The sequence below is a fragment of the Carassius auratus genome, chromosome 36 (genome assembly GCF_003368295.1).
Source record: "Carassius auratus strain Wakin chromosome 36, ASM336829v1, whole genome shotgun sequence".
Taxonomy (NCBI): domain Eukaryota; kingdom Metazoa; phylum Chordata; class Actinopteri; order Cypriniformes; family Cyprinidae; genus Carassius; species Carassius auratus.
The window spans coordinates 6,211,397-6,225,823 of NC_039278.1; the positions used below are offsets into that span (position 1 = coordinate 6,211,397).

The following is a 14,427-nucleotide window of genomic DNA, read 5'->3' on the forward strand; positions in this document are numbered from 1 at the left end:
TATTATTCGTCTTTATTTTGTAAAGCCATTCGGTCCTTAAAACCATCCTAAGGGATGAATTCAAACTGACTTTAGAAGAGAAAAAAAAAAAGGCAAGGTCTCGGCTTAAAACAGTCATTGAATTCAAGGAGTTACTAGTCTGTGTTTTTTTAGCCTTAGCATCCATTATTAACTGAAACTCACTGAAAACAGGCAGCACACAAACAGGCCCACAGTTAAAGCGACAGCATTTGTGGCCTCCAGGGCAGTCTTCGTCAGAAGAACATCCTCGCTGGGACGGCACGACAGTCAGCGTCGCCGGACATAAACCGTCCACTAGAGAATTCAAGCAGATCATTAGGGGAGGCCAGGGAGTGCAGTTTCAGCATTTGTAAGTCAGGGGTTTCACAATGGGTCTCAAACCTATATACAAAGATTTACATATTTGTCTGCTTCACATCAAAAGGGTTTTAAAACCTACTACTCATTCATAAACTAGGTTAAATTACTTTCAAAGACAGAGAGTCACTCATTTCTGCATTTCTTCAGAATGTGTAATGAAAGCAACAGATCTTTTCACCTGGGACTCCTCTTTGAATAGCATGAGTTAAGCTCAAGTATCCAAGCAAACACAAAAAAGCAGCAATCAACGAGAAGTGCACTCGAGCTGTCATCCTCCCAGCCTGTGATCTCTGCTGGAAAAATGCAATGAATTGGTGCGTCAGGAGAAGCAGACAACAACGCACACAAAACTACAACGAATACGTGTTGCTAAAATTTTAACCTCTGTAAAATGTGGTTTTAAAGATCCAAGGAGAACAGGTCAATTCCAACCCTGATCAAACTCAACTGTAGCTTTCTAGTAATCTGAAATGCCTTGATTAGCTTGTTCAGGTGTGTTTGATTGGGGTTGGATGAGCTGAATGCTATGTTCACCCCATGTCATAAGCTAGCCTAATTACAAGAGAATTGAGCATTTCTATGGCGACACTATCAGCTGCAATATTAATCTGCAGTGGTCAGGTGCTACAGCGATCATGCTGTGGTACCAGTAGATGTGTTTGACTTCATCCAGCGTAGCGCAGACCGAAGCCGTTATCCAGAACAAAATTTACAATAGTAATGTACAAGAGTGTGCAAACCATTTATTCAAGGCAAGGCAAGTTTATTTATATAGCACATTTCGTACACTGTTAATTCAAAGTGCTTTACATAAAATAAAGTAAAATAATCATGAAGAACAAAAAGAAAACAAGCAATTTTAAAACTTTGGAAATTATAAAAAAATTGACTTATTTAAAATGAATTTAAAACAGTTAGCAATAGACAATGATTAATATAAAATACAGTGAATACGTAAAATACAGTGCAATCAGTTCGGACATCGCACAGTGCTCATTCAATAAATGCACAGCTAAACAGATGAGTTTTGAGTCTAGATTTAAATGTGACTAGTGTTTTAGCACACCTGATCTCTTGGATGCTGATTCTTGGATGCTGATTCCAACTGCCGGCGGCAAAATAAATAAAGGCTTTGAATATTGTCTTGCTTAGAATATGGAAACATTTGGATTTGTGCCAAATGAGAGAGGTATGCATCAGCTTCACCTTAAATTAATTTGTTTTAGGATTGACGTTTTTATAGCCTAAACTTTAGATGATTTGTTTTGGAGAGAAATGTATAACTGTTTTTAGAATGTTTGTTAACATTTTGCTTTATCCTAAAGACATTTTAGCCTTCATTATTTACAAGTATTGTTTTTTTTTTGTTGTTGTTGTTGTTGTTTTTTGTTTTTTACAATTTAGCAAACTTTATTAAATATCTTAAAAATACTTTAATGTCTTTAAAGTGTTGAAAGATTATTATTATTTTATTTTTATTTTTTTTGTGGTTTGTTTGTTACTTTAGCCTGTATACATTTGGCAAAAATTAAGAAAAATCTGTGACTTAACTCAGTGGGTTATTGGCTAGTGTAACCAGATCTCTCTTTTTTCTTTGCTTTTTGAGTAATATAGAAATAAAGTTAATAACTGGTATTAATGAACAGATTGAATTTCTTTTCTGTTTTCATGTCCTGCTTGGTAGGGGACTCCGTTTGCTTTAATTACTGACTCAATTCGGCGTGGCATGGAGGTGATCAGTTTGTGGCACTGCTGAGGTGGAATGTAAGCCCAGGTCTCTTTGACGGTGGCCTTCAGCATCTGCATTTTTTGGTCTCGTTTCTCATTTTCTTCTTGGTTATACCCCATAGTTTCGCTATGAGATTTGTAGTATTAGGTTCTATGTGATAGTTTTCGAATACACAGGTTATGGGAGTGACATATACTGTGTGTGTTACGGTACTGAAAAGGGGATAATAAAAAGTTATCAGAAGTTATGGCTGGCTCTCACATCGTCCTCCATTAGCTATAAAGGTTGTCATTGTGCCTATTAAACAACAGAACATGGTGTCAGAAGTGCAGAAATTGACAGGACAAAACGAAACCGAGACTAACTTCACAACTTCAATAACTCACTTGAAAGTTGCAAGTGAGTTATTGAAGTTGCGAAGTTAGTTTAGTCCCAGTTTCGTTTTGTCCTCCTGACAGCAGAGGGGGGCTGTCTGGACAAGTTTGCAGCACCATAATGAATCAGTCTCAGGTTTCTCCACTGGAAAAATTATAAATGCAACACTTTTGTTTTTACCCCCATTTTTCATGAGCTGAACTCAAAGGTCTAAGAATTTTGGAGAATATGGAATTTGTACTGCTCAGTCTCATGTGGGTTAGTACATTTTCCAGAGCCATCTTTAACCTTATGAATTTATAATTTTTTTCAGTGTATAATACTGATTAGGCATACATACAAATCATTTTCATGCCGCTTATACTATGTCACGACTCACGAGTGTGCTGGATGAATACTGACATACAGCGGGGTGATCATATCTGTCAGGGTTTGGCAAGGAGGAACTCAAGTGCAGACAGGGATCACAACACACAGGGTTTATTAGATACAAAAGGGGGAAAACAAAACCCACGAGGGGGAAAACACTGACTAGGGTAAATACAAAATAACTTAACAGGACTATGTTGACACGATAAACAAAGACTAAAAACTAGAAACTAGAACACTAACTACAAATAAACACTCACGGATATACAAAGACTTCTCAAAGGGGTGACAAGGATACACTCTCTCACAAGGCTGACAAGTAGAAACACATATCAGGAAACTATGAACCAACAAAAGACAGAGCACACTAGGGGATCTAAATAGGGGACAGATAAGGCAATCACGACAAGACTAGGATAACAAGGAGGGCGGGGCAAGGGAACGAGACAACACAAGCACATGGCCCAAAGACAAGGCCATGTGCTTGTACACAAAACACGGGTCTGTCATGATCCTGCCTCAAGACTAGAGAAAAGTCAGGACATGAAGGCAGAATCATGACAATATCGGAGTAAAAATGTTAGAGGAACGTTATAATAACATTCTGGGAACCAAAAACTATCATTATGGAAACGGTATAATAACGTTAAGGGGACGTTGGATTAAAGTTAGAATAACATAACTAAAAACTAACGTTGGGGAATGTTATACTAGCATTAAGAATAACGTTCTGGGAACGTAAAGAAAACTTTCCTGGCTAACCAAAAATAATATTCTGGAAAACAAACTAACGTTCCGGGAACGTTATGGGAACCACAGATTGTTAGTTGAGGGAGGGGGGGCTGTCACATGTTGAAGGAATGACTCACACCTGAAGACTCATCACAGGCTAAAGACCCAGGTAAATAATGAATTCATCTTTTCTGTTTCTTATAGCATTATAGTTTGTAGTGTGATCAACTTTTATGCAAGTAGGCTACTAGATGTGCTAGTGGAGTAACACGTAATATTTTAATTACATTCTGCTAAATGAACAAAATGACTTGGAAAACTGATTTGTTAACTTTGCTGAACAAGACTCAAAGGACCGATCAGTAAAATGATCCAAACTTCCCATCACTATCTGACAACCTGTCTTCAAGATCTCACTGAGTGGATTTCCTCAAATTTTCTCCATCTTAATGAATCTAAGACTGAAATCATTCTATTTGGGTCAGCATCTGCTACGGCAGTCCTTAAAACAGAGTTTAAAAAGATTGAACTAAATATGAGATTGTGTGTCAAAAATCTGGGAATCCAAATTGACATTGAGCTTAAAATGGATAAACAAACTAGTTCTGAGCTTCTTTTATTCATGTAAAATCGCAAAAGTTATGCCGTTTTTTTTTATTTTTCAGATACTCTGAAAGCTTTCACCTGCTGATATATTCCTGCCTAGACTATTGCAACTCACTGTACTGCGGTATTAATAAGCCATTTCTAGATTGGTTGCAACTAGTCCAGAATGCTGCTGCTAGACTTCTGACCCAGACATGAAAATATGAACGTATCACTCCCATAATTGTTTCATTAAATTGGCAACAAGAATACAGGAAATACCGAATTGAGTTACAAATCCTGGTCATGATATTAAAGTCTATTAACAACCGTGATCCACATTATCTTGCAGATCTCCTCATAAGACATGTTCCCTCTAGATCACTTGGATCCAGTGATCTGGCACTCTAAACAGTGCCCAGAACTAGATCTCGGACCAAGGGTGACCATGCGTTTGCAGTGAGTGATCCAAATCTGTAGAATAAGCTGCCAGTAGCTATCAGAACGTCACCGACTGTGGCTATTTTTAGATCAAAATTAAAAATGAATTTCCTCTCGATGGCATTTTAAAATGGGTGTTGCTTTAGGAGTGTATTATTCTTTAATGGTATTATCTTCTATGTATACCTTATAAAGCACTTTGGGCAACTTTGTTGTATTTATATAGTGCTATATAAATAAAATAAAAGAAAGAAAAATCAAACTTCAGGAAAAATGGAAATCCAAATACTAACCTTATTTCCAGGCTTTGGCCTCTGTAGCACTCAAAGTATTTTTTGTTTATGTTTCGCTGGTTGTCTTGACTTACACTGACACCTACTGGTGTGGATGTAGCATGACATAAAGAAAGTTTCAGTTGCAGATATAATAAATATATGCAATAATAACACTCTTTTATTCCACAAGAATAGATGTACCCAAATGACATTACCAAGCTAAAGTAAGAAGCATTTTGCTACTCGTGTGATCGCAACATGTCTGCACCAACAAGGCAATCCTTTCCGTGTAAAATAAAATGGCTTATGTAAGGCTAATTGATTTTTCAACAATTTTTAAAAACATAAAAAGTTTAATTATTGAAAAAAAATCTTTATAGTCTTGTGTATAGCCCTGTGACATCCTGCCAAATTCCCTAGAAACTTTTAAATTGACCTCTCCAAGTTACCTTACCTCTTCGAACATAAATGTTTACGTTTTTATTGTAGACTCTGCATAAAAACTGCAGCAAGCAATAATCTCTCAGCAAATGAGACTTAGTGGCCTATTTATACCTGTTATGACTCCGAAAATATCTGCAAATAAAACACCAGCAGATTTTCACACTGCCTTCTCTGAGCCCAAATGACTTTTTCATGAGCCTAATAGGAAATTATGGGTTATTATATTCTGCCGCTTGACACCCTGATTAAAAAACAGTGCAACACAAAGAACTGCAGGAGAGTGGGAGAGGAAAAAATGAGCCGGGGAAGAATGTTCTACTTTATTTTGAAAAGAATCAGATTCATAACAGGGCTGTGCAGAGACCTTTGGAGGGCAGGTGCTTAAAGTGTATAAGGTGCATATGAGCCACGGCTTTAAATCTTATTTTAAAAAATGGATTCCATTCTAATCCTGTTTGGCAATTTTTTTTTTTTTTTTTTTTTTTGGAATGATAATGATAATAAAATCAGGATCGATAAGTATAATTCAGAGGATGAGAAAATTAATATGTCTGTTTTACCAGTGTTGTGATTATTATTTTTAAGGCACTCTGTTTTAAATAAATACTGTAATAATAATAGTTCAAAGTATGCATAGTCAGATGATATATAAAGTCAAGACCCCTTGACACCGCTCCGCTAAGCACTCCACTCACCCATGCACTAAATTAGTAACGTGAGGGATCGTCCCGGATGAGATCGTCAGGTCAAAGGTCATCATGTGCATCATTTTATTTATGGCTTAATTTTTAATTCATTAATTTTTCTAATAGTTGGATTGGACAGGCCTTCACAAAAAAGGCATTACATTTAAAAAAAAAAAAAGTAATTCCTTGACAAAAGGGCACTTTGTGCATCAAGGGGAAAAGGGGCAGATGGCCAGCGAAACCTCTCTACCCCCTTGCACATGCCTGTTCTCTAATTCATTACTCTTACAAGAAGCAATATGCACCTCATTACCCTAAAATGAACAAAAAATATATATTTTCGTGCCTTACAATTGCTCATGACTGAACCTAATCCTCAGGGCCTGGGGGTAACCTACTCTACTCCCCCAATATCCACCACCCGAAAAATCTCATCAGCCCTCATTTGACTCTAATTCAGCTATCTGTTCGACTTTAGCCGTCCACCTGCCCCTCTCAGTCGACAGTGGATGAGACTGTAGCGAAATGTATACCATACTTTACCAGATTTACAGCAACCACATCACCAACCAGAGAGGAAGTCTTGAGAGTTTCTTGAGTGTTCAGCCGTTAAGATAAAGACTGGAAACTAGAAAACAATTCTACGCCGGCCAGCTCTTAAGAGTCTTAGTTCTCTCTTTTTAAACATCACAAAAGTGTCTTTTCGACTTAAAGCATGAAGTAACAACAATCTCTGAATTCCTGCAGGCCTCGTTGGAACAAATAGTTGCGTTAACACGTTAAAACACTAGATCTATTGCCATGCTGCTCCAAAGGAAGACTTTTTGGAACCATTTTTGTTGTGATATTCTCCACATTTACTAAGGGTCCAGTGAGATATGACAAATTAATTTGGTCTCCGATGACTGATGGAACACTTCTTTTAATATAAGTGTTTTTGTTCTTCAGTTACCAAGGTGTCTGGATTTTAAACTTGTGTTTGGGATTGTTCTGGCACTGTTCTCAACCTCTAAGCAGTCTGTCACGAACAGAATGAATAATATTTTTCTTAATTCAAAAACCTTTTTATGTTATTATTTTCAGCCAATTAAATAGAGCATTCGATAAGCACAGCTTTTATTTTTGCTTTAATTTGTTTTATTATTATTATTTTGGTTTAATAATCAATCCGGTTGTGGGGGAAATAAATAATAAAGAAATTCAATTACAATAAAATAAAAAACATTGAACTGCTTTGAAATACTGTTCTGTTTGAGCTTGTCTGGATTAGTTATTATGAAGGTCATAAATCCCAGAGCAAATAAAATGAAGTACAGCACATTACATTAAACTGCACATTTGACCACTGACATAGTACGTCCATGTCTCTACTGCTGCCAAAGTCCCTGATAAGGAAAGACTGTTCACTCTGCAGCCATATTTGCTACACCTCTGGACATTTCATCTCTAACACATCTATTCCTGTTTTACTTGAATGGGGAAATTCTGACATCTCAAAAACTGCTTGCCAACAAATTTAAAGTCAGCAAAAGTCCTAATTTGCATACAAATGCACTGTTCTGTGCCATTTTATAGTATAATTAGTGTGAATAGTATGTTCATGTTAAAACTAAAAATTTCAACAAAAAGCAGTGCACTTTAAAACTAAAAACACTTAAAACACTTAAACTAAAAAATGAAATCTGAACTGTTGGACACTTCATGCACTGCTGCAACCTGCTTTAAATGGAGACTATTAGGCTCTAATTCCGAATCACAAAATAACATTCTAAAATTCATATAGAGCATAAGTGCACAAGGTGCATCTGAAATTTTACTACATTTGAATGTGAACTTACTATGCAACTGTTAAAAAAGTATGTTTGTGCTCTACATCTACCATGTTGTGCCAACATGACATAAGTTGTCCCTTCACTGCCATCTATAAATCCTTTCCCAAAGCCTTATGGGATAGTAAAGTGTCAATCGAATGCACACTTCAAAATCACAGCTGGCTGAAGTAGTAGGTCACTTTTCTACTAGTGGTTTGGAATATTATGAAATCAGATATTCTGCTCTTTTGGAGTTCTGTTTTTTTTTTTTTTTTGCATTCTGTATAATAGAGAAGTATGCAACTTTGAATGCAGTGATAGTGTATGTAATTTGGAATACATCAAAAAAGTTGAATGAGGCCAATATTTAGCCTCTATTTTTCCAAATACCATATTTATCTTGTCTATTGAAATATTATGTTGTCTATAATATAATGTAGTATATTAAGTATCAAAATAATATAATAAGTCTTGTTAATGAATAATATAAGACAAGAAGACAAAGTTCACCCACTATAGTTTCCCACTATACCTGTGCGGTTACATGATACCAAACACTGCACAGCTTTTGTTCCAGCATCTATGAGAAACAGCAGCAGTTCAATAGAGCCGCAGAATAAAAGCAGATCTTCAATCACCTGCTTGAATTGTACTGTTGAATGTAGTTCTGCTTTCTCTGAAGTGTCCATCAACCTTATAGCGAACACGGTCCAATAGATGTGTGTGTGTGTGCGGAGTGAAAGTGTGTGTGTGTTTGGGGGGTGTTTAGTGAAGGATTATGCAAATGAAATTAGGAAAAAAAAAAAAATCCTGTCCAAAAACGACTCTGGCGGAACGCTTGCTCAGACAGGGAGCTCGACTAGCGTGTGTGACCGAGCCGCCAATGCCCACGCTTTCCCACAATCCAGCTTTGTTCACTGGGACGTCACCGTGAGGGTCTGTGGAGAGGAGGAAGAGCAAGAAAGAAAGGAAAAAGAATAAAGCACGGTAGATAACTATGGAAAGACACTGGTCCATCTTTCCATCTCATTTCTATCAGATTTACTGCCGCATAAAATACACCCCTCGGGAAAACAGAGCTCAACTTGACTCAAGCGTATACAATAAAGAACAGTGTCATGATTTCCTGTCCATTGACTTTCTATAGTTTCTGGTAAAGCTAAAATCCAACAGTTGCAGTTAATAATTAAAAGGTCAATTGGTCAATCAACTTACAGCTCAGGGGGGGTTATGTTTGGAGTAGCATACTAACATCCTATTCGGATTATTACTGTATACACTTTAAATTATGACTTTGATTATTTGTTGTTGAGCATTAGAGAAATCGGTTGTGTTGTAATATGTACTGTGCACAGTATCCATTTTTGATATTTTGCAGTAGTGCACACTACACAGAGTACTGTGTATCCCACAATTCAATTCCATTGCCAATGAAATGAATGAACCACAAGCAAATACAGTCATGATACAGGTTTGATTTCAAGAATAACAAAATCTGCTTACTACTGTTTGATTTGATTTTTCTGTGAAAAGCGCTTACTTTTTATAAAGATTATAAAATACAAACATTTATTTTCACCATTATTAATATTTTATCTTAATTTAATCTATATTGTATCCCTTTTAATAAATGATACCTTCCCATTACCTTCTTTATATATATATATATATATATATATATATATATATATATATATATACTTCCTGTTTTATTAAATATAATTATAGAATATTTGTATAAAAAAAAAAAAAAAGGAATTAATGTTGAACTATAAGTAATCTGTAATATAATATTACTAAATAAATGTAAAATATTTACATACACAAATATATTTTACATATTTTATAAATGTGTGTGTGTGTGTGTGTGTGTATAAAACATGGCGGATATAAGCATTCTTAAAAGGTTGTGAACTCCAAAATTTCCAAAATGATCAAAACAAACATTTTTATCAATCTTCTTTTTTTTTTTTTTACACAATAAATATGGGTCCTTCAATATTAATTAATTCATTATTTAAGTCGTCATATATTTTGTGAAACTGGGATGAAGAAAAAATGGATTTCATTATGGGGAGTTTTGCATCAGTTTCTTGTCATTCATCACACAGTAAAGTATTGAGATTAAAATTGCCCTATGAAAAATTTACTGTATTTATCATAGATTTAAGCAGATCCCAAACATGAGCAAGGACACTAAATAGCAGAAAGAAAGAAGATAAGAAGTTTCATTCCGCACCTTTGAACTTCCCGGGTCAGGCCCCTTTGGAAAAACATCTTCAGCATCTCTCTGACCCACAGGTGAGGCTGACAGATGCCGATGTACTCTTTAACCTTTACAGCTGAAAAAAAAAAAAACTACTTCCAGGAGGAATATTTAATGCTTGGTGTGCAGACAATGGACAAATAGCCGAGGAAATCCTAAGCGACTCAGTGGGAAGCCAGGAAAATCTCCAGACCCTCCGGATTTCAGACAAAGAGGGACAAAAGGTATTTTTTTATCTGCTGAGCAGCATCTAAAAGGTATCAAGCGAGAGCTGCTTTTCACGGCCGAGAGCACAGATGGAGTGCTGAATCAAGCTGGGATGATCATCAACAACACACCACTGCTCCTCTGTCTTTCAAACAGTCCGACCGTAGCTTTCCACTAAGTTAGATTTTCTTTCCTTTTTTTTAATCTCTCTTCTAGCATGCTTCTTAAAAGTGGGATTCTAAACAGAGCTTAGCCATTGCATTTCCAGTTTTTCTTCCTTTTCTCTGTTGTTGCATTTTTCCAAATTCCTGCTGTGGCGATCAATAGCTTTTGTCATTTGTTCTTCTTGTTGGCTTATCTCGCCACATTTTCAGGAGGTCGGTAAATTGATCTTAACTAGAGTCAACCAGAATCATCAAAAGCGAATCCCATCACAGGACATTCAACTGTTCCAGTGGGAAAAATCACTGTTGCTTAATGCTTGAAAAAACGTTTCATGACAGGCCAATAAAGTATGAAGTTTGCATATTAGATACATAACCCCCTAATAACACTTGATAAACTCAATTTTCTGTTCATGTGTTGACAAATTTACTGTCGAAACAGGAAGTTTAGATAGAATATATAAAATGGTGCATCATTTATTTTATTTTTTTTAAGTGGTGGCAGCAATGAACTTGATTCACTAGTTGGTTGCTTATGGCATTAGGTGGGACATTTCCATTCTAAAGAGCATCTGATTGGTCAAAAATCTGTGCAGTGACGAGTCATCTTCAGTATTTTTGGTTTTGTTTTCCTACAAAGAGACAGAATGTAAATTTAAATGCTAATCTGCTAAAAGTGGATTTTGTCAACTCGATTATTATTATAATGTAACTACACAAGCGAATACATTCCAAAGCTTAATTTTTTTTTAACAAATTATTAAACATTGTTAACAATTTTAGGATTCAGCTGGGCAACAGCTGACAGTGTGAGGGTGTGTGTGTGTGTGTATGTACAGTATACAGTGTGCTCTTCTATTAGACAGATATCATGCACCCTCTAGTGACTGAAAATCAGAAGAAGAAAAAAATCAATAAATTAAAAATTAAAGCCTAAAGAAGCCCCTTCAACAAGGGACATAAATGTTTTTGTACAATTTTGAATTACACTAAAGAATGGCAGATTAATTATAATAATGTTGCATTAATATTGTTAAGGTTCTAAGGTTCAAACAAAAAAAGACTGAATGCAGCCTAAATTATATTAAAGTATTATATAGTATTATATTAGTTATATAGTATTAAATTAGAGTATTTAAAGTCACTCAACAGAGGCTAGTAAGTTAACTACTAAAAGCTGATTTTAAGCCATTTACAAACAGTAAGTAAAAATATATAATCTTTTGTTAACCAACTTCAGATCAGCTGATTAATTTGTAGCACGCTAAATTACTATAACTCCTCACATGATTTTTAGGAGCGTGTCTGAAATCAGTCACATCTAAAATGTTTAAGTAAAAGGCAAAAAGTACCACTAAAAGGATGAAAATAGAAGATAGAATTTAATTACAAAGGAGCCCATAATCACATCTATTCAATTGCAGTTACAAAAAGGGAATGAATGAAAGGCACACTTCGGGAATTATTGAAATTATTAAGTATTGATAAAGTGAAAGTTCATGCATTTCGGTTTTTATAGCATTAATGAATACTAAATACAAGTAAATGTATTTCAAAGAAAACCATGCCACAACACCCTCATACATACCCTTTAAATGTTCAAGTTGGAAATTTGAGAGTGTTGATATTGGATCCATATACCTCAAGATGGCGTGCTGTTTTAACAGCAAATTCATTTGCCACCTTTACACAATCCTGAATCACACCCATTGGAAAAAAAACAAAAAATGCATGGTGAGCATCACAAAATCGGAGTTACACACCGATAACGCTCTACACAGAACTGAGCTTGAAGCAGGTCCACATTTGGAACCAGAATCCTATGGGAATGTTTAGTCTCTAAAAGTATAACTCATTTGACTTATGAAACAAACCCTGAAATGGTACGATGATGCAGTGGTCAGGAGTGTTGCCATGTCATGAAATACCAGGTTTGCTGTTGTAGTTTCGGAACCCTAAAAATCAAAGTGCATCACTTACTTATGTTGGTGTTTGGCAGATTCAGACAAAAAAAAAAAAACTGTGAATTCATCACACTTATTCCAGAATTCACATCTGAAATCAATACCCAGTATAGTCCCACTATAGTAATGAAAAAAGACACGAGAGAAAAAAATAAAACAAAACTATCATAATTTGACTGTAAACCTTAAACAATTATAAAGTCAGATAGTCCAAACAATATAACGGTCCCATAAATTAGCAAACAACTTTCAGGCCTTTCAGTGTCTATAAACTGGAAAAGGGGGGCAGCCCGTCTTTTGCAATATTAAATATTAACACACATCAACTTAGACAAGAGTCTCGAACCCCTAAAAATGATGCATAAGTAACTTTGGCACAAAACACAGTTTTGAACTCCTGCCAACTTTCTTTCAAGAACAAAATGTATGACCTGAGAAATTTCCAAGAAGATCTACTTGGTTTATATCAGTCCAAAATATATCTAGTTTTAACCTACACATTCCACTTAAATATTGGAAAAAGGCATCCAAGCATCCTGTAGAAAATGACAACATCATTCAACAACCATTTTGCTGGAAATAATGGGATTGTCTTCGTCAAATTCGATTTCTGGCATTGAATTTGAATCACTCCCAGAGATTCATCTGTGGAAAGAAACAGGAAAGAAAAGCGGTGGATATCAGAGGTCTAGATTTCCAGCATCACAGTCCAAAGCTGAGCAGAGACTGAGCGTAACTTGTGTCAGAGATCAGGTGGAATAATCTAGTGTTCGAATACCTTCTCAAAGATTTGGCTTCATAAACAGTATCATCGTCCTCGTCGCTCTCCAGGTGGCCCATTTCCATCGTGTCGTCATAGTTTGACAGGAGCCCGTATTTCTTTCTCTCAACATTGGTTTTCTTCAGACTGGAATGAGAGCACAAATGAGAGACGCTTGTACTTTTTCCTCACCGAAAGAGAACAGAAACTTAGAATCATCTCACGTGAGTGTGAAGCTTACTTCCTAAACCGAATTTGGCAAAACTTAAAGGTTTTACACAAATGAGTATAGAGTTCACTTTAAAAACAAGGTCGTTTTGAAGTCCATCATACATAACTTAGATTAACTTGACCAACTAAAGTTACTACTAAAACTAAACTTTAATTAGCCAAGTTTATCTCTCTCTAAATCAAATAACAGGTTACATGACTCAATACCCAAGTCTCTTACAATGACAGCGTTTCCGACTCTGTATAACGTTACTAAGTACAAGCAGTATACTGTGCACCGTGCAAGTAGCTAGGAGCACTTTCAAGCTAAAATCTGATTTGACATGGTTTCCAAATGACTTACCGGACAGCTCTCACCAAGAAATACAGCACTCCGATGGCAGTGATCCCGATCAGAACATACAGAGCCCTGTTTATCATCGCGCCGTCCAGTCTGAAGTCCATTCTTGAGTTGGTTGTGGTGTTATTTCTGTGAGACTCTTCTGTAACGTTACTGTTGCTGATGCTGGACGTGTTCTTGACCGCGGGTGGTTTAGTGCTGCTGGGCTTAATGCTCGCCTCTTCGGCGAAAGAAACAGCCCACAAAGTCAAAACCAGAGGCAGAAGTCTTAAATGTGTCATTGTAGCCCGAGTTAGTGCTTTTGAGAGGCAAAATAAGACCTAACGTACACACAAATATGAAGTTGGCTTTAACGGCCGAATCCAGTTCCTCTTCCTGGTTGAAGACGACAGCACGTGTAGTGTTACGGTAAACTGTGTCCTGAGGGGAATCGCCAAAAAGATCAGGTTCCCGTAATATCGTTTTATTTTGAAAATATGGCTATAATGATAATTATGATTCCGAAATCATACTACACGCAAATATGTAAAACAAAAAGGTAGCTATTTCAACGGCTCCGACTACTATACTATACTATAACAAGGAGTTGTGAGGATTGTTCAAAGCCTGTTGTACCTGCGTTGGCGTAATAATGTATGTTTATGTGATTCCTGTAAGTCACGCGGAG

General features: G+C 36.1%; 1 protein-coding gene across 1 annotated transcript; it reads right to left on the reverse strand.

Annotated features, from left to right (window-relative positions):
* Window positions 1–11,828: 11,828 nt before the first annotated feature.
* LOC113055065 (uncharacterized membrane protein C19orf24 homolog) lies at window positions 11,829–14,392 on the reverse strand. The gene is made up of 3 exons (XM_026221020.1): window positions 13,764–14,392; window positions 13,208–13,336; window positions 11,829–13,074 (listed from the first exon to the last, which is right to left on the reverse strand). The coding sequence occupies exons 1-3, from the start codon at window positions 14,039–14,041 to the stop codon at window positions 13,071–13,073; spliced, it is 411 nt and encodes a 136-aa protein (XP_026076805.1). The 5' UTR covers window positions 14,042–14,392; the 3' UTR covers window positions 11,829–13,070.
* Between the last annotated feature and the right edge of the window lie 35 nt (window positions 14,393–14,427).

Excerpts from the sequence above, each read along its gene's own strand:
- LOC113055065 (XM_026221020.1), bottom strand. The coding sequence starts at position 14,041 with ATGACACATTTAAGACTTCTGCCTCTGGTTTTGACTTTGTGGGCTGTT. Across the intron at positions 13,337-13,763 it reads TTCTTGGTGAGAGCTGTCCG|TCTGAAGAAAACCAATGTTG; the intron begins GTAAGTCATTTG and ends CTCTCATTCCAG.